This window comes from Canis lupus, chromosome 18 (genome assembly GCF_048164855.1).
Source record: "Canis lupus baileyi chromosome 18, mCanLup2.hap1, whole genome shotgun sequence".
In the NCBI taxonomy this organism is placed as follows: Eukaryota; Metazoa; Chordata; class Mammalia; order Carnivora; family Canidae; genus Canis; species Canis lupus.
In genome coordinates, this window is record NC_132855.1 from 22,738,425 (window position 1) to 22,757,432 (window position 19,008).

General features: G+C 42.5%; 1 protein-coding gene across 10 annotated transcripts in view; it reads left to right on the forward strand.

Moving 5' to 3' along the window:
- The window catches only part of OSBPL3 (oxysterol binding protein like 3), a 177,785-nt gene extending 169,851 nt beyond the window's left edge, over positions 1–7,934 (forward strand). For 9 of the 10 annotated variants that reach the window (XM_072783731.1, XM_072783734.1, XM_072783727.1 and 6 more), the window contains 2 exons: positions 17–139; positions 3,814–7,934. In XM_072783731.1, coding sequence (XP_072639832.1) covers positions 17–139; positions 3,814–3,910 — 220 coding nt within the window. In that variant the 3' untranslated portion in view covers positions 3,911–7,934. The remainder of the gene's footprint in view (positions 1–16; positions 140–3,813) is intronic. The other variant, XR_012010850.1, reaches the window with a different exon arrangement.
- The last annotated feature ends 11,074 nt before the right edge of the window (positions 7,935–19,008 follow it).

The window sequence follows — 19,008 nt, forward strand, 5'->3', positions numbered from 1 at the left end:
CCCTTGAATGCCCCAGGTTCCTCGAAGAAGGGAATATAGAAGAAGCTGAAATACAAAAGCAGAGGATTGAGCAGCTGCAGCGAGAGAGGCGGCGGGTCTTGGAAGAAAACAGCGTGGAGCACCAGCCACGGTTTTTCAGGTGCATGCACGTCACGTGGGTCCTGGATTGGCAGGGACTGATGACTCCTGAGGCTTTGGTTCACAGGGACGGAAAGGGAGAGGGCGTCTCCTCCTCATATGCGAGCGTTCTGGGGGTCTCTCCTGCTTCAGAGTGCCAAAACCTCTCCTCTGGAACATGGAACTTGCAAGTGATCTAATGCTTGATTCATTCCAAAGCACTGCAGTTTGGACTTGGAACATTTACCATTAATTTTAGTTTTAAAAAAATTTTTTTTGAAGATTTATTTATTTATTTATTTGACAGGGAGAGAAAGAGAGAGGGCACAAGCAGAGGGAGCAGCAGGCAGAGGGAGAGTGAGAAGCATACTCCCTGCTGAGCAGGGAGCTGGACGTGGGGCTGGATCCCAGGACCCTGAGATCATGACCTGAGCAGATGCTTAACTGATTGAGCCACCCAGGTGCCCCTCTTATTAATTTTAAAATAACTTGCCATTAAAGGTGTTGTTAAAAATCGACTTAACCATTTAGAAGGAGCATCACAGATCATCAGCCCTTCACCCCTTCTTTTATATTAACTGAGAAGAAACAGAGACCCGGGGAACATAGGTGATCTATGGAAGGCCCAAGTCAGATGTCCTGGACCAGGGCTTGGCCCTCCTGCCTGTAAGCCAGGGCTCTGTATGGTTTTAGAGGCTTTTTTTGTTTGTTCATTAAAATAAATAAATAAAAAAAAAATCAACATTAAACCAGGCCCATATAGAAGAGCAGCAGATTCTTGCCCTACCCATTCCACCCCAGGCATACTTTCAGGGCAGCCCGGGTTTTGTTGTTTCAAGGGGTTTTTTGTTGTCACTGTGTTTTAGTGGACAACAGGAATTAGCTACTAATCTAGCAGCAGCAGCAGCAGCAGCAATAAGGTGTGTGTTCCAAAATGGCAAAATAGCAACAAGTAATGTTTTATCTCTAAAATATAATGCTTTTTTTCCCCTGGAACCAATGTGAATTTTTTCAGATCCCTTCTGATCATTTCCACAAACTCAGGTTACAAGCAAATAAAGATTATTCAACTGCCCAGAGTTTCATCCCAAAATATTCATGACTCTGTTTAAATACTTTAAAAACAAGACACTTTAAACTTTTTTTTTTTTTTTTTTTTTAAACGGCAAGAGATAGAGGCGTTGGTTAAGTGTCTGCCTCTGGCTCAGATCATGATCCTGCGGTCCTGGGATCAAGCCCTGCATCGGGCTGCCCACTCAGCAGAGAACCTGCTTTTCCCCCTCCCTCTGCACTCCCACTCCTCCCTTGTGCTCTCTGCTCTTTCTCAAATAAATAAATAAAATCTTAAAAAAAAAAAAAGGCGAGAGATAAATGGATGGATTAACAGATTGATCCGTTGATTTACTGATCAATTGGTAGATATACACATATACCCTTAAGTAGGTCAGTTCTTTTTTTTCTTTCATAAATCATCTAGTGTCATTTTTGAACAAGGAAATCTACATTTATAAAGATGTTCATTGCAGTATTTTTTAGGATCATTAAAACTTGTGGGTAACCAAGCTGTCTCAAGAACTAGGTAGGGAGATTCATCAATTCAACCTAATGTGAAAGCATCAAAAATAACTTCACAAAGTCTGTGGAACTCTATGGGAAATGAATTAATATTTAAATGCAAAATATAAAACCTTATTTAGGCTGTTGTTGCAACCACCTAGAATGGAATGGCAAAGGACTGAACACAGCCGCAGTCAGGTGGCCACGGCTCCTTTTCCTCGTGATTGTCTGTGAAATTATCAGAGTATTGGATGCAGCAAATAAAGAGCTGGAGAAAAGGCAAAGAATCCTCAGAAGTAGTGGTCCTGGCAAAGAGGTGACAGAGAGGCCTGTAGGAACAAAGAAAGCATCAGCAGGAATTTCAAGTAGAAACTAGAATTGGGACAGAGTGAGGCTCCTTGTGTCATAGTAAAGTATCTGAAATGCAGACTGGTTCATTTTAGACACATCTCTTTATTAGAAGAGGGAAACAAGCGTGACAAAAATCTGTGTTCCTGAGAGCATGGGAAAGCAGGCACTCTCCACTTTTGCTTCTAAAACATGAAATATGAGACAAAATTACAAATGCACATATTCTTTGACATAGCAGTTCTACTTACAGGATTTTTTTTAAAGATTTTATTTATATATTCATGAGAGACAGAGAGAGAGAGGCAGAGACCTAGGCAGATAGAGAAGCAGGCTCCCCGCAGGGAGCCCTATGTGAGACTCAATCCTGGGACCCTGGGATCAGGCCCTGGGCCAAAGGCAGGTGCTCAACCGCTGAGCCACCCAGGCGTCCTACTTAACAAGAATTTTTTTTTTTTTAATTTTTAATGTAACTGTTCTCACTCATATAAAATTACATACTGTTAAATGTCTATCACATTAGTAACATATGTTTGTGATAGCTAGAGATTAAAAATAACCTCCTTAAGCCTCACTGGTGAGGTACCTGTTGAATTGTGGTCCCTTTCTCCAGTGGAATATCATGCAATTCTTTAAAAAGAAATTAGGATTCCCTATTGCCAGAGTCACCAAACTCTTCCTATAAAAGACAAATGGTAAATATTGTTAGCTTTGTGGGCCGTGAGGTCTTAGTAGTAATTACCCAGGCCCACTGGGCAGCATAAAAGCAGCCAAACACAATAGCTAAATGAAGGGGCGTGGTCATATTCCAATAAAAAGGTAGTAAGATTAAAGGAGATCTAGCTATAAATAAGCCACAGAGATGAAAAACACAGCATAGGTAATATAGTCATTAATATTGTAATAATGTATGGTAACCACTGATAGAATGACATGCATAGAATTGTTGAATCAATATGTTGTACGCCTAAAACTAATATAACACTGTATGTTAATTATACTTCAATTAAAAAAAACAATATTACAAATATAGGCAGAAGGCTGGATGTGGCCCTTGGGCTATAGTTTGTTGACTCTATTGTGACAATGGAAAATGATCTCCAGTAGATATTGTTATGCCAAAAATTCAAAGGGTAGGACACCATACGGTGCTGTCATTGTGTAAAAAATAGGAGAGACCGTGTATGTATATGTACGCATGTTCACACGTGCATGAAATTTCTCTGAACGAGTGAAGCTTGTAAGATCATTGCCTCTGAAGAAAAAGGACTGGGAGTCTGGGAGATAAGAATAGAAAGAAAACTTTTAGCTATCCACTCTTTTGTAGCTTTTGAATTTTTAACTATTTATCATATTATCTACTCAAAGAAAGTAAACCAAGGCTATTGTCTCCTGACTCCTATGTCTTCCAATTCCTTTTGTTTTAAACGTGAACTTGTAACTTGTTATCAACCACCTGGTTGATTTGCAGCTTTTACATAGTCACACCCAAGGTGGTGGCCATCTTTCCAGCCATGTTTTGTATATGACAGACTCTTCCCTTATCCATGCTTCTCTCAGAAGCACCCTTTTTCACAGCCTCTGAGTTTGAGAAGGCAAAGCTAGGAGTAACAAAGCCTGGTTTCCAGGCTTCCTGTTCCCTCACAATTCCCTTAGGAGACTGTCAGGGCTATGGTAAGCCTATGAGAAAGACAGCCAGGCCCAGGGTTGGGGAAAAAGAAAGGAGATAAAGAGAGAGACAATATGACAATATTCTCAATAGCCTTCAAGAAATTCTTTTCTCTTTCACAGGAAATCCAGTGATGACTCCTGGGTGAGCAATGGCACCTATTTAGAACTTAGAAAAGATCTTGGTTTTTCCAAACTGGACCATCCTGTCTTGTGGTGAAGAAGGAAAGAAGAATGATGCACCCTTAGACTTCTCCTGTGTTTGCTTTCCAAAGCCACAAACCTGTGTCTATGTATTTAGGAGAAATTATCTAGAATGATCACCTGTGCTTAGCTTAGCATTGTAAGTATTTATGTATTTTCTTCAGTAGGTTTCTTTACAATTTCAAATGCTATCATGATTGTTTATATGAATGTAGAACACCTTGATATTTCATTTTATATATAAACTATTTAATAAAAATGAAAGATTGAATGTTAATGTGTGGGTTAAAAAAAAAGCAGCTTTAACACTAATTTTCCAAAGGTTAGGAAAATTCAAATTAAATTTATGCCTTATAAAATTGTGTTGGAGAAAAAAATTTATCTCTCCCAGGTGCATTAAGAAATAAGAATACGCAGGGTTACTCACTCGTGCGTAAGCTACCCAAGTTTAATTTGGTAGCTCAGATATCTTTTTGCCTCCGACAGCTCTTGAATTGCTCATACAGAACAATTCTGCTGGTGCTGGAGTCTGAAGAATGTTTGCATTTGCATTTTGGTGGTTGGGAGGATGGCATAAGATTAGTGGAATGTATGTTTTTATATCAGATAGATGTGGCACCTTCCTGAAGAGGAGGAAGCATTTGAGCTCATCCCTCCCTAGAGTTTTATTGCCTTATGTGCAAAATTGTACCCTGTTACTCAGAGAAATTGTCATTAATCTGACAAATTCCCATTAATTAAATGCTAGAGTGGCATCCCAGAGATCCAGTAGGAGATTCTCCTTCGTGAGAACTGAATTCTTGACAAGTTAACTTTTTTGCTTCCCACTCCCCCACCCCCACCCCCAGCACTAGGTTCCCCACCCTTTACTCTAGCTCTGTTGAATGTGGAATGTTCCAGTTTAGCATAAAACATACAGTACATTCCACACTGCAGTTTGACTTTCTAAAGGTTTAGCAAAATAACTGATTATTTTAAATAACAAGATTTTCTTAAATACTGTTTTGGTATTTTCTACCTCTTAATAACACCGTAATTTAGATCTTGTATAAAAAGTTTGACCATCTGCCTTATAGACAAATGTAGAGAATTCATGTCCTTCCTTTGTGTTGTGTTCTGATAACGCTTTGTTTTATCTCTTCCCTATACTTTCTTCTTACTCATTTCACTCTTTTGTGAGCTTTGCAGCAGTCTTGAGTAATACAGATTATAACTACTGAAAGGGGAAACTTTGTCTTTTTAAATAACTTTTTAAAGTACAAAAACACAATTTATGCAGCAGTCGAAGTGTGTTATCAAAGCAATGCCATCCTCTGCCCAGGTTACATTAAAACCAAAGCCTGATTTTTAAGCCTTTTGCTCTCATGTCCATAACAATCCTGTGGAATATCAAGTATAATGGTGTAGTAAAAAGATTTCTCCAGAAAACACTTACAGATACTTAAATAATTCCAGAGCATATAGAATTCTATGAATGAAAAGTAGAATAAGTAAAGGGAAAAGAGAACGCATGATTTTTTTCAGTGTCACACCAAATAACCAAGTAGTCGGACAGCATTGCATTTTCAAAATGGAGTTAGCAGCCTTTTGGAATCTGCAAGTGAGTAGCATTTTTAAGACAATAAATGGCTCATTAAATATTACATCCATTCCTTCCATATCAAGAAGTCAAGATGAGTACAATGTGAATATCATTTCCATTTCTAAGCAGTTTAAATGACACAGTCCAATTCTTTGGTATGTGCTTTGTTCTTTTCTTTTCTTTTTCTTTCTTCTTTTTTTTTTTTTTTTTTTTGTTCTTTTCTTTTCAAGCATGTATCCAAATTCTCCACAGACAGGAAAAGCAGGCTGTAGATTTAAGGATGCTCAAGGGGAAAACAAATCTAGTTTTCACATTCTGAAGGAAAATGTAGACTCTTAGCGATATTGACTATTAAATGGGCCTCCTCCAGAGGCTGGCTAAAAAAAAGACAAAAAACAAAGAAACAAACCAAAAAAACCCGCAACACAAGCAAGACGTGCAGCCTGAATGGATATAGCTTTGTTATACAGTATTTGGAAAATTTAAAAAATTGTCCCACTGCGGTTATCTCACTTGACCTTATGTTTTATTTTGGAATCACAAGGACAAATGGACCAAATACCACCTTCGTAGTCATCTTATTTGAGATGGAAGTGGGGATAAATTAGAATATGATATGGGACTGTATGCAGACTTAAAAAGCTACTAGTGAGTACCAGCCCTATGAAGGGCTTTTCTGAAATGTAAACAGCTTAGGGATGCATCCTGTTAGAGTCTCAAAACTACCTGGAGGGGAAATGCTTCTTTTTCCTTTCAGTCCCTATTCTCAAAAGCACCCTCCCATCTAATTTGTAGTTCAAGGGCATTTTATATTTTTGGGACAAAGAAAACAGAAACATGGTAGCATTATTTGGGATGAAGGGAGATAGAATTTAACTTTCTGGATTTTGAAAATCCCAGTGAAATAATTGCATTCACCGCGCTGAGATACATGTTTTAACCTCCATTTTATTCCTGATTATTCTATCCCGAATTTATGGTGAATTATAGATAGATAGATAGATAGATAGATAGATAGATAGATAGATAGATATACTTGGAAATGGGACTCTGTGCAGTCAACCATGTTGTACTTCAGATGTGGCCGTGGCCACTATCAATCACCCCAAGTTGCAGGAGAAGCCAGCAGTGTCCCATGGAGCCAGGCAGCAAGTCACTTCCCTCTGCAGGGCCCAGAGCAGAGGCTGGGATCACCCTGAGTCAAATGTCATAATCAAAATCACAGTGCAGCTCTCCATGCGGTTCACCTCCCAGAAGACAGGCTGTTTCTTTTTCTTTCTTTCTTTCTTCCTTCCTTTCTTTCTTTTTTTTTTTTTTTGGATTTTATTTATTCGTGAGAGAGAGAGAGAGAGAGAGAGGCAGAAACACAGGCAGAGGGAGAAGCAGGCCCTATGCAGGGAGCCCGACATGGGACTCGATCCCTGGTCTCCAGGATCTTGCCCTGGGCCAAAGACAGATAGATGCTCAACCGCTGCGCCATCCAGGTGGCCCTGGTTCTGATACAAACTAAGCAGACAGAGTTCACTTTAGGACAAGAGTCCAGGTCTCTATCAAGTCCCTAGAGTGCCCGGATAGCCCAGGATCTTTGTGTGCTTCCTGTGGGAGTCTCTGGAAGAGAAAAAACATACAAGTTAAAAAAAGTTCTTAATGTTTACTTCATTTGAGCTGCTGCTTTTCTCATATTCTACTTTTAATTTATTTCCAGTAAATCACTTGCTTGGGCTTCGAGAGGACTCTCCCTCCTCTTGTATTTTCCAGATTTATGATGAATGGTCTTATTCTGCTATTAACCGTGTCAATCTGAGAAGAAAAATAACCAAGTTTTTATTTGGCTCTTGAACCTTGTGGCAGGCCTCCTACATATTCAACGAGTTATATTATGCCCTCAAGCTATCATGGAATATCCTCAGACCTCTTAGTTATGGGTAGGAGCAATAAAGTTGTTCTTATGATGTTTGGGAATAATAGTTTCAGTGCATTGGCAATATTTATTTGAATGTCTTTAATTTTGATATTAACATTGGCATAAATCTATTTTTGCTACCAGATGATAGCTATTTTCATGCACTCAGCTTCCTTCTGCATTGTAAGAATCTGTTACTTGGTGTTAGTCGTTATTTTTCTGTGTTGGAAATATTTATCACAGAAGTATCTGTAAATCATGACAGAAAATGGAAACCATTTTCTGAGACTTTTGTTTTGAGTTACACAATGATAAGAAGTTGCTAATTTATTTTATTCATGATTTTATCTTCCTCCATTACCTTCAGAGGATACTTTTTTTTTTTTTTTAAACAGGATATCTGTAAATCTTCTCTCTGGCTGTGTATAAGATTATTTTCTGTTTAAATCCCACCCCTCCACCCATACCCCATTCTCCCCCAAAAGCTCCTACTAATTTGTTTATCCTCCTCATGTAGCTAGTTGACAGTGAATAAACAACTTGGAAAAAGGGTCACCCTTGTCTTTGTTTTTGCTGGTTAATGAGTTTTAGTGGCTGCTGAAGGGGACAAAGCAAGAGTCTAAGCTGGGCTCTTTTGAAGAAACACGCCTGGTTATCTAAAGCGATAGAGATTTGAAATAAGAACACCCTGGGATATAAACTAAGAGTTTAAAGTTGCCATACTACAAATGTAGATCCCCCAGCCCTTTGGAGGAGGGACCTGAGGCAGCTGGAGTCCCAGATGCCTCCCAAGGAGTGCCCTATGTTTACCCCAGCATACAATGGAAATATGATGTTCTGTCTGCCCTAACATGAGAAAGGAAATGCTAACTGCTCATACCCATGTAATGGCCCTTATGAATGACTGACTCATCGCCTCCTCCCCTATGCAAGTTGTGTCCTCTGCAATGCCAGGAACATCCTTAGCTTTCACCAAAGACCCGTCTGATTCATTGACATATTTATCGTGTTACATAAGACACTGGATCGTAGAATTATGTGCATCAACTCACATCTCTGTATCCCTAAAAACACTTAGACACCAAAAACAATTTATGAAACTTGATTGGATCCTGGCTTAAAAGAAAAGAAAAATAAGCTATAAAAGACATTGTGAGGATAATCACTGAAATCTGCATGGAAACATAATGAAATTCTTGCTAATTTTCAAATTTGTGTTGTTGATATTGCCTGTTGATCTGAATCAAATCTGCCATCAGAGAAGGACCATTTTCCAACATTATCCAAAATAATGGGTGATGAACACTAAAGGAAATATCTTTTTTTTTTTTTTTTTTTTTTTTTACTAAAGGAAATCTTAACAAGCAACCTCAATATTTCAACATGTTGGCCAATGCTGAAATAGGTCTTAAAACATCCTATGGTGTCAACTTTGAGGAGGCAATAAAGTTTGGAGGTATGGGTTCCAGGCCTTGGTTTTTACAAACTTGGTCATACTATTTCCTTAGTCATGCCAACAGAATATTAGCACTGACATGATTCATGGCCGTCAGTTATCTGCAAATCAGGACCTCACTGTCTTCCTCTACACCCTCACAGGACAGCACTGTCCTCCTCCACACCTTTGTCACCTCTTATCATGCACTTATTCGTTGGAGACCCTGCAGGAAACCAAATCTAACTCTGGTCATTCTAGAGAGTGAGTAAAGGGGTTACTTGTGGGGCTTCTAGCAAATTGAAGGCATAGTAGCAACAGCAGGAAGTTGTTACCACCACTCTGAAGCAGCTGGAGCTTCAAAGAAGGGAAGTGCCATCAGGAGCTGTAGTGGAGGGTCTCTGCTAGAAAACCCAGCCCAGAGTAAGGAAGCTTAGCCCAATCTCTGTCTCCTCTGGCCTCTATCCTACTTGGTGGTGGAATCCAAGTCAGGCCAGAACCTGCAGCACTGTTCTTAGACCTTAGCCCTGCGGCAGTGGGGAGGGCCACGGCAAACAGAGCAGACACCTGGATCTTATATGGATGGGAGGAATTCCTGTCTGGGCTCTCAGAGGAATCTGCAGTAAGTAATAGACTTAAGAACTTTTAATTTTTTTTTATTTTTTGAGAGAATAGAATTTGTTAAATTATTTTGGCTCCCAGTTATTTTACCAAGGATGAATTATGATTAACTGTGCTTTCTAAAAAAACAAACAAACAAAAAAACAAAAAAAAACACAACAAAACAAAACTGGTTCTCTGTAATATTATGGTTGTCAAATTTTTGATGAGCTAAAAGCAGCCTCTCTTCTTTATTAACTACCATAACTTATACCAGACTAGGAAGGACATAGCAACATCAGCAGGGATTCTCAAATTTGGATAATGTGCTAGTAGTAATTATACACACACACACACACACACTTCCCAGACAGCTGCACATATTCTGTTCACCAGCACTTGCTCACCACTGAGCTGCGACACCACCTTCTGATTGTATGATCGTTCTAGGTCTTTAAAAGTAGCGTGTTGGTCTTTCTTTTCACAAAATGCTGTGTATTGCTTTTGTACCACGTTGGAAATGTAAAGATAAGGGCCTTGTCACCTCTTTCTCCTGTGACACCTCATGGGTACTCTAAAAGGGGCTTGCCCCCAGGGAGCAGTCCGCAGCTGCTGTGATAGATTATTTGAAACACATGTGCCCAGCCAGGAATGGCCCCAGGCCCTGGGAATACACAGTCCTCCACCTTGAGGAGCTTCCAGTCTGGTGGGAAGTCAGTAGGTCAGGACAGAGGACGCCCAAGTGACAAGGGGAGAGGTGACGGGGTCTCCTCAGACGTGCGCTGAGAGGAGGGACAGACCTCTGGCAGTGAAGAGAACAAGAGGACCTGGCAACCCAGAAGGCCGGGGTGGGAAGGAGGTACCACATCTGACTCCCAGTCCCTCTCCATGCCAGTTGAGTCACAACGCTGCTTCCCAACTAACATCACAGTGAAGTTTTTGATGTGTCACAAGACCTGGGATTTCCTCAGCCTGGAGCCATGAGACAAAGGGTGGGGGGTGTTGGCAGGCAGCTGCCAGGTGCCTCTGTGGACTGAAGAATACCAAGGAAGTCACACCAGGACCTCACTCTTCCTCCTTCGCTGCTGGATCACATAAGCCACCACCTCCAGGCTTTCCCCCACTCCATACATCCGAACACAGTCCTAGGGAAAGTGAGGCCAAGCCTGAGAAATCTGAAGGGTTGATGATATTTCCAGAAGTGACTCAACATTACCAGAACAGCATCTGAATTATCTGAATAGACTAATGTTTTTTATTTTAATCTTTCATTGTGGTAAAATATACATAAAAAATTACCATTTTAGCCATTTTTAAGTGTATAGTTCTGTGGCATTGAGTAAATTCACATTATTGTGGGACCATCACCAATACGCATCTCCCGAACTTTTTCATTGTCTCATACTGAAAATCTGTTCCCATCTAGACTAGGGTTGGTTGTTTTTTTTAAAAATTTTATTTATTTACTCATGAGACAGAGAGAGGCAGGAGGCAGAGACATAAGCAGAGGGAGAAGTAGGCTCTGTGCAGGGAGCCTGATGCTGGACTCGATCCTGGGGTCCTGAGATCATGACCTGAGGCAAAGGCAGGTGCTCAACCTGAGCCACCCAGGTGTCCTGCATTTAGATAAGTTTTAAACAAAATTGGATTTTGAGTTAATTTTTTCTTGCTAATCAATAGGTGAAGGGCTCATGAGGAAGACCAGGTCAGTTACCGACAAGATGGAAGCACTAGATCTTCCTGACTTGTAAGTTACAGCGTGGGTCACAGCGTGGGTCACCCTGCTGTGGAAGTCTCACAACAGCACCACGTAGGTCATCCCCATTTAACAGATGAATTCACTGAGGACCAGAAGTTAAGCCACTTGACCCAACTCTCACAACTAGTTGATAGCTCTATGGGGACATTCTGCTGACCTGTCCGAATCCAACTTCTTCTGATACAGAATGAGGTGCAATGTGACCGCGACTCCCTTGTCCCTTCCAAATGTTAAGAACTCCAAAGGTCTCATCAGGTCTTTGAAGCTGACATAAGCAGTTCAAGGATGGGAAAGAACCATGGGATGGGACTTGGGAAACCGAATTCTAGTTAGCGGTGAGACCCTGGGTAAGTCATTTACCCTCTACAAATCTCCCATTTAGGCCCAACAGCAAATTGGGGCTAAAATGGGACAAGTTATCCTTAAGTTTCTCTCTATGTTACCACTTTGTGATGTCAAGAATAGGTGGGAATGTTCTTTGGCCATTCAACAAGTATTCATGAGCACCAAGCATGTGCCAGACACAGTCCCTACCCTTATCTACACATTGCAGCTTAGAGTCTAGTGGGCAGAGGGTGGGGGCAGAGACAAGAGCACAGAAACAGACAAATGTGTGGAGACAGATATGCAAGGATGGTGGGAAGGCAAAACTGGAGGAGGCTGTTATTTCATGTTACACAGAATGGTGAGGGAAGGTTTCACTGGTCCAGGACTTGAGAGTGGTGCAGAGGAAAAGCAGGAGAACATTTGAAGTTCTGGGAACAGCAAATACAAGCCTGATGCAAAGTTGTGTCTGGTGCAGTTGGAGGAATGGCCAGGAGGCCAGTGTGAGTGGAGCCTGGGAGTGGGTGAGCAGTGTGGGGGAGGATAGTAAGTCAAAATGAGGGCCAGGAGGTATTTGGGATCAGAGGGCTTTGGTTTTTACTCCGAGTGAAATGAAAAGTCATAAAGGGTTTTGAGCAGAGGAATGACATGATTTGACTTATGATCTGGCTGCCTGGGGGAGCCTAGGAGGCACGGGCAAAACCGGGGAGCCCAGTCCAGAGAGAGAGGTGGCGGTGGTGGTGGTTTGGACCAGGGCAGAAGCAGTGGAGGTAGAGAGAAGCCATAAGAAACTGGACATATTTTGAGAGTGGAATCAGTAAGACTGGCTGATGAATCAGATTTGGGGTGTGAGGAGAGGGGTCAAGGACAAGTCCAAGTTCTGTGGCCCAATCTCCTAGAAGGACGGAGTTGCCATGGGCTGAGATAAGGAGCACTATGGACAGAGCAGACTCGGGTGCGCTGGTGAAAAAATGAGGTGGTGATTCTTTCCCAGAGGGCCTCTTAAGAAGGCAGCTGGATGTGTGTGTGCAGTAAAGGGTAGTGCAGCTGGCTTGGCTTATTCAAACCCTGCACATGTAAGCAAGGAGAAGGCTGGCGCTTGACCATCTCCTGGGAGATACCCTCCGAGCCTTCGGAATATCCCTCCTGACAAGAGTGGCTTTGTAGACCTGGGACCTTGGCCCGTGCCATCGTTTATGCTAAAAATGTGTCTTACAGCGGAGACTTTGGATAACCCCATATCAGTTTGACATCTGCACATGTCAGAGACTAGGTCACTATGGTCAGCCACATGGGTGCCCCGTGCTCCTGCGACCCAGCCTGGAGACCAAGCCTGCCCTGGCTGACAGCACTCTGAATATGCTGTCACACCATGTTGTTGGGATTTCTCCTGTGGGAAACCAGGGTGGTTTGGACTCCACCATCGCCCTCATCCCCACGCTCATGGGGACCGAGGCCTGCCCAGCCTTCCCAGCCCTCCCGTGCTGTTCCTTTTCCTAGCCCCACTGTCCATGCCGCAGGGGGGCCCTTGTCGGTTCCTGCCTGGCGCACAGGGCCCCCGGCGCGGTCACAACCCCTTCCCACTCATCCTCTAGGCGGCAAACACAGAGATCTTTCTAGACTCTCATCATATTCTTAATCTCTTTGTAATCTTGCTGTGCGCAGGGCACCGCAGCATGGTGAGTGTGTAACACAGAGGTCACAAGCCCAGCCTGGGATCAGAGAGACCAGGGTTTGAAACCCGGCTCTGCTGTGCTCTGTGTGCCCTTTCTCGGTTCTAATCCCCAGGGCTGCTGTGAGGATCGCTGCTCACTCTGGGTTAGCCACTAGTTCCAGGCTCCTTCAGCATCCGCACTTTCCCTAAGAGGAGTTCGAGACCCAGGTGAGGTAGCTAGCTCACAGTCCAGCCTCAGGCTTGACGAAGTCAGGCTGCAGGTGCTCTTAGCCCCAAAGCCTGCAGTTCTCAGAAAGTGGTCTGGGCACCGCTGCGGGCCCTCAAGACCCATCCGAGGGATGTGTGAGGTCCCATGTTTTCACAATAATATCAATACACCATTTGCCTTTCTCGCTCTCATGGTCTCACGAGTGTACTGTGGACTTTTCCAGAAGCTACAAGCCATGAGAATGCAGCAGCAGGTCGATGCAGAAGCAGTTACGCTATGTCCAGCTGTCTGCCTTTAAGCCAGACATTCAGTGATGTTTGCAAAAACGTAAAGCAATGCTCTTCTTCTCTCTGGTTTTTTTTTTTTTTTTTTGGAAAACTGTAGTTCTATTTCACCAAAAGTATGCTTTTCGATTAACATACGATGGAGTTGTTGTTGATTTTTTTTAAAAGATTTTATTTATTCATTCATGAGAGACACACACAGAGAGGCAGAGACACAGGCAGAGGGAGAAGCAGGCTCCATGCAGGGAGCCTGACGTGGGACTCCATCCCAGGACCCCAGGATCACACCCTGGGCAGAAGGAGGCACTAAACCGCTGAGCCACCAGGGCTGCCCTGGTGATATTTTAAATAAATTCTTGTTTCCCAATTCCTCAGTTTGAATTTCTAATACAGTGAACATCAAAAGATATTCCCTGCATAAATGTAAGCTCTCTGAGGATCTCTGTAAGTTTTTTTTTTCTTTTTTCTCTGTAAGTTTTAAGAAAGTAAAGATTTTCTTGAGAGCATGTAGTTTTTAAGAGCATATTTGGTCTTGGGGCACCTGGGTGGCTCAGTCAGTGGTTGAGCATCTGCCTTTGGCTCAGGACATCATCCTGGAGTCCTGGGATCGAGTCCCACATCAGGCTCTCTGCATGGAGCCTGCTTCTTCCTCTGCCTGTGTCTCTGCCTCTCTGTGTGTGTCTCTCATGAATAAATAAATAAAATCTTTGTGTTTGGGTTTGTTTTTTTTTAAGAGCTTATTTGGTCTTGAGACCAAATAGTGTGAGAAGTAGAGCACTAACGCTGTGCAGACTGGATGTCATCACTTACTCTAGTGTCTAACAGAGGATGAGGACACAACAAATGGTTGTGTTTACTGTTTTATAAGGCTGCGCACACGAGTCATGAATTTACTGGCTTCTGACTTGCCTGAGCCTTCTCATCACTCTTCTATCCTATTACGCTGAGCTACACGCAAGCTTGGATCCCCACGCCTTTGCACACTTCATGCCACACCTACCAAACTCATACCTTCTCCCCTACCGGCCTCGACTCAGGCACCTGCACCTTTTAGAAGACTGTTCTGTGTTAGATGCTCCTGCTCGAACCCCCTGTCCAGGCTCTTCCCACTGAACCATACTCACCTTGACTTCGGCAGAAAATGGATGCAAGGAGGATCATGGGCCAGGCCAGTGTTTCCCAAAATATGGCCTAGAGCCCCGGCTTCCAGGTCACTGAGGCACAAGTTAATATGTAGATTCCTGCCCCCGTCTACAGCCTACTGAGTCAGCCCCTCATAGGGCCTGAGAATATGATTTTTTTAACTCAGTAAATTTTATTGTATGCAAATTATATCTCCACAAAGCTGTTCAGAAAAATATGAATTTATTCAGCGCTACAGTCCTTAGTATGTTCTTGGAACAGCCACCAATCAATAGTACAGGAGGTACTGCTTGTAAGCCAGCCGTAGGTTTTCTTCTAATTTAATGGGCTAGTAATAAGCTTAGATGTTGAAGGAAGTTGGTTTTCCTTTATTCTGTAGTGTTTAGGGTTATATTCTAGCCAAGATTATGATTTTTGAAAAGAAAGTCTTATGTTGATTTGGTGGTTCTTACGCACACCAAAGTCTGAGAACTGCTCTTCCAGATACTTGTAGGTTCCAGAAGAGCCACTCTACCATCCATGGGACAAAGATGACTAAGAATTATATTACGAGAGAGGAAATATAGCTTAGAAGGAATATTGGCCACCTATGGAAAATTCACAAAAGGAGATTTGGATCTATTGGGATGAGGGTCAGGGAGGATTTCACAGATGTGACACTTGAGTTGGCTTGAATGGGCATTTTTATGCAGTGAAGGGCAGCAAGGGTGTCTAGGCAAGGAAAATATCGTATACAACAGCAAAGAAGCAAGGAAGTGTGTGGCACAGACATAGAAGGGCACAAAACCATCTGGCATCCTTTGCTTTGATGTTATGCCCAACCAAGAAACTTTCTGGATATTAATTGGGCTATTTAGCTATTCTCTACTGGATAGTAAACGTGAGTTTTTCAGCCATTGGAGTGACATTTTGTGCACACTGCATTGCAAATCATTAAACTGATATCCCAACTTATAAACTGACCTTTAATGTATCAATACTTCAGAAAATGTCGGGTGGCCACATTATGTTTCTAACCCTAACACTAAGGCCTTCAGTATGATCCACAGGACATAACCAACCCCCAGGAGAGTGACCAGAAGAATCAGCTGAACTTCAGACCTCCTGCATCAGACATTATAGATTGTTTCCCAAAGTCACCTGTTCATCCTCTTTCTTACTTACTAACAGAACATTGGTCTTTTTGGATATGGATAGTCTGTGTTTGAAAGGAGGCCAAGCTCATCCCTGGCCCCAGCATCTTTTTTAAAAAATATTTTGTTTAAATTCAATTTTCCAACATATAGTATAAAACCCAGTGCTCATCTCATCATGTGTCCTCCTTAGTGCCCATCACCCAGGTACCCCCCACCCCGACCCACCCACTTCCCCTTCTGCAACCTTTTGTTTGTTTCCCAGAGTTAGGAGTCTCTCATGGTATGTCTTCCTCTCTAATTTTTCCCCACTCAGTTCCCCTCCTTTCCCTTATAATCCCTTTCACTATTTATTATATTTCACATATGAAGCAATATGATGATTGTCTTTCTCCATTTGACTTACTTCACTCAGCATGATACCCTCCAGTTCTTTTTTTTTTTTTTTTTATTTATGATAGTCACAGAGAGAGAGAGAGAGGCAGAGACACAGGCAGAGGGAGAAGCAGGCTCCATGCACCGGGAGCCCAACGTGGGATTCGATCCCGGGTCTCCAGGATCACGCCCTGGGCCAAAGGCAGGCGCCAAACCACTGCGCCACCCAGAGATCCCCGATACCCTCCAGTTCTATCCATGTCGAAGCAAATGGTGAGCATTCGTCCTTTCTGATGGCGGAGTAATATTCCATTGTATACATAGACCACATCTTTATCCGTTCATCTGTCGAAGGACATCATGGCTCCTTCCACAGTTTGGCTACTATGGTCATTGCTGCTATGAAGGTGTCCCGATGTTTCACTGTATCTTTGGGGTAAATCCCTTGCAGTGCAATTGCTGGGTCGTAGGGCAGCTCTATTTTTAACTCTTTGAGGAACCTCCACACAGTTTTCCAGAGTGGCTGCACCAGTTCACTTTCCCACCAACAGTGCAGGAGGCTTCCCCTTTCTCCACATCCTCTCCAACATGTGTTGTTTCCTCTCTTGTTAATTTTCCCCATTCTCACTGGTGTGAGGTGGGATCTCATTGTGGTTTTGATATGTATTTCCCTGAGGGCAAGTGATGCAGAGCATTTTCTCATGTGCTTGTTGGCCATGTGTATGGTTTCTTTGGAGAAATGTCTATTCATGTCTTCTGCCCATTCCATGACTAGATTGTTTCTTGAGTGCTGAGTTTGATAAGTTCTTTATAGATCTTGGATACTAGCCCCTTATCTAACATGTCATTTACAAATATCTTCTCCCATTCTGTAGGTTGTCTTTTGGTTTTGTTGACTGTTTCCTTTGCTGTTTATCTTGAAAACAGAAGCTTTTTATCTTGATTAAGTCCCAATAGTCCATTTTTGCTTTTGTTTTCCTTGCCTTCATGGATGTATCTTGCAAGAAGTTGCTGTGGCCAAGTTCAAAAAGGGTGTTGCCTGTGTTCTTCTCTAGGATTTTGATGGATTCTTGTCTCACATTTAGATGTTTTGTCCATTTTGAGTTCATCTTTGTGTATGGTGTAAGAGAATGGTCCAGTTTCATTCTTCTGCATGTGGCTGTCCAATTTTCCCAGAACCATTTATTGAAGAGACTGTCCTTTTTCCAGTGGATAGTCTTTCCTGCTTTGTTGAATATTAGTTGACCATAGAGTTGAGGGTCCATTTCTGGATTCTCTGTTCTGTTCCATTGATCTATGGGTCTGTTTTTGTGCCAGTACCACACTGTCTTGATGACCACAGCTTTGTAATAGAGCTTGAAGTCAGGCATTGTGATGCTCCCGGCTTTGGTTTTCTTTTTCAACATTCTTCTGGCTGTTCAGAGTCTTTTCTGATTTCACACAAATCTTAAAATGATTTGTTCCAACTCTGTGAAGAAAGTCCATGGTACTTTGATAGGGATTGCGTCGAATGTGTAAATTGCCCTGGTTAGCATTGACATTTTCACAATATTTATTTTTCCAATCCATGAGCATGGAATGTTTTTCCATCTCTTTACATCTTCCTCAAGTTCTTTCAGAAGTGTTCTGTAGTTTTATTTAGAGTGTAGATCCTTTACCTCTTTGGTTAGGTTTATTCTTAGGTATCTTATGGTTTTGAGTGCAATCGTAAATGGGATCGATTCCTTAATTTCTCTTTCTTCAATCTCATTGTTAGTGCATAGAAATGCCACTGATTTCTGGGCATTGGTTTTGTATCCCGCCATGTTGCTGAACTGCTGAATCAGTTCTAGCAATCTTTGGCCCCAGCATCTTGTTCAGGATAAGCCTATATGGGAATTCTTCCTCCAGCCAGTGATCGATTTAGGAAGGGACATGAGATGTAGCTCTGGGCAGGGAGATGGGGTAGGGAGGATTTGCTGGCAGCTTTGGAAATGTTTCCAGTTTCACAAAGGGATAAAATAAGAACAAGTACCCTTCCAGCCTTGGACTATGACTTGTGTGGATTGTTTCCACAATCATCCTGAAACCAGGAAAAGGCGAGCTTGAGGACAGTACCATGGGGCCAAGAGTGGCAGCAAGAAGCAGTAGACAGAGCTTAGGCTGTGGGTGATGTCACTGGGTCTCTGAATCAGCTCTCTTGAAACTGCCCTACTTCTGCATGTCTTGATATGTGATATGACAGATGTCCTTACTCATTAGGCCACTTTTAGCTGTTTTTTTCCTCCAGCTGAGTGCACACACATGGCACCTTACCCACACAGATACAAACAAACACAACATACCATGTTGTCACATTTCCAACTTGAGAGATGTGACATTCCCTTTGTGTCACAGGGAATGGAGGAGCAGCCTTACTCCCAGGCTCTAGAAACTACAATATATTTGTGAAACTAGAAGATTATACAGCATCCCACCCACTTCTGTCAGTAAGTTTCTCTCCTCAAGGACTAGTGAATTCCCCTCCTGGGTGCTTCTCTGCTGCTCCACCTGCCATCCTGCACTTACCAATGACTTCTCACCTGACCACCTTTTCTCTCGCTCACGGCTTCGCTTGCTCAGTTTCTCCTGCCTAAATTCTCTCTGTATATCTTTCAGCTTCTGCAACTAAATATCTCCAGAGTTCAACTTTTCCAGAAAAAGGCCACACCCTG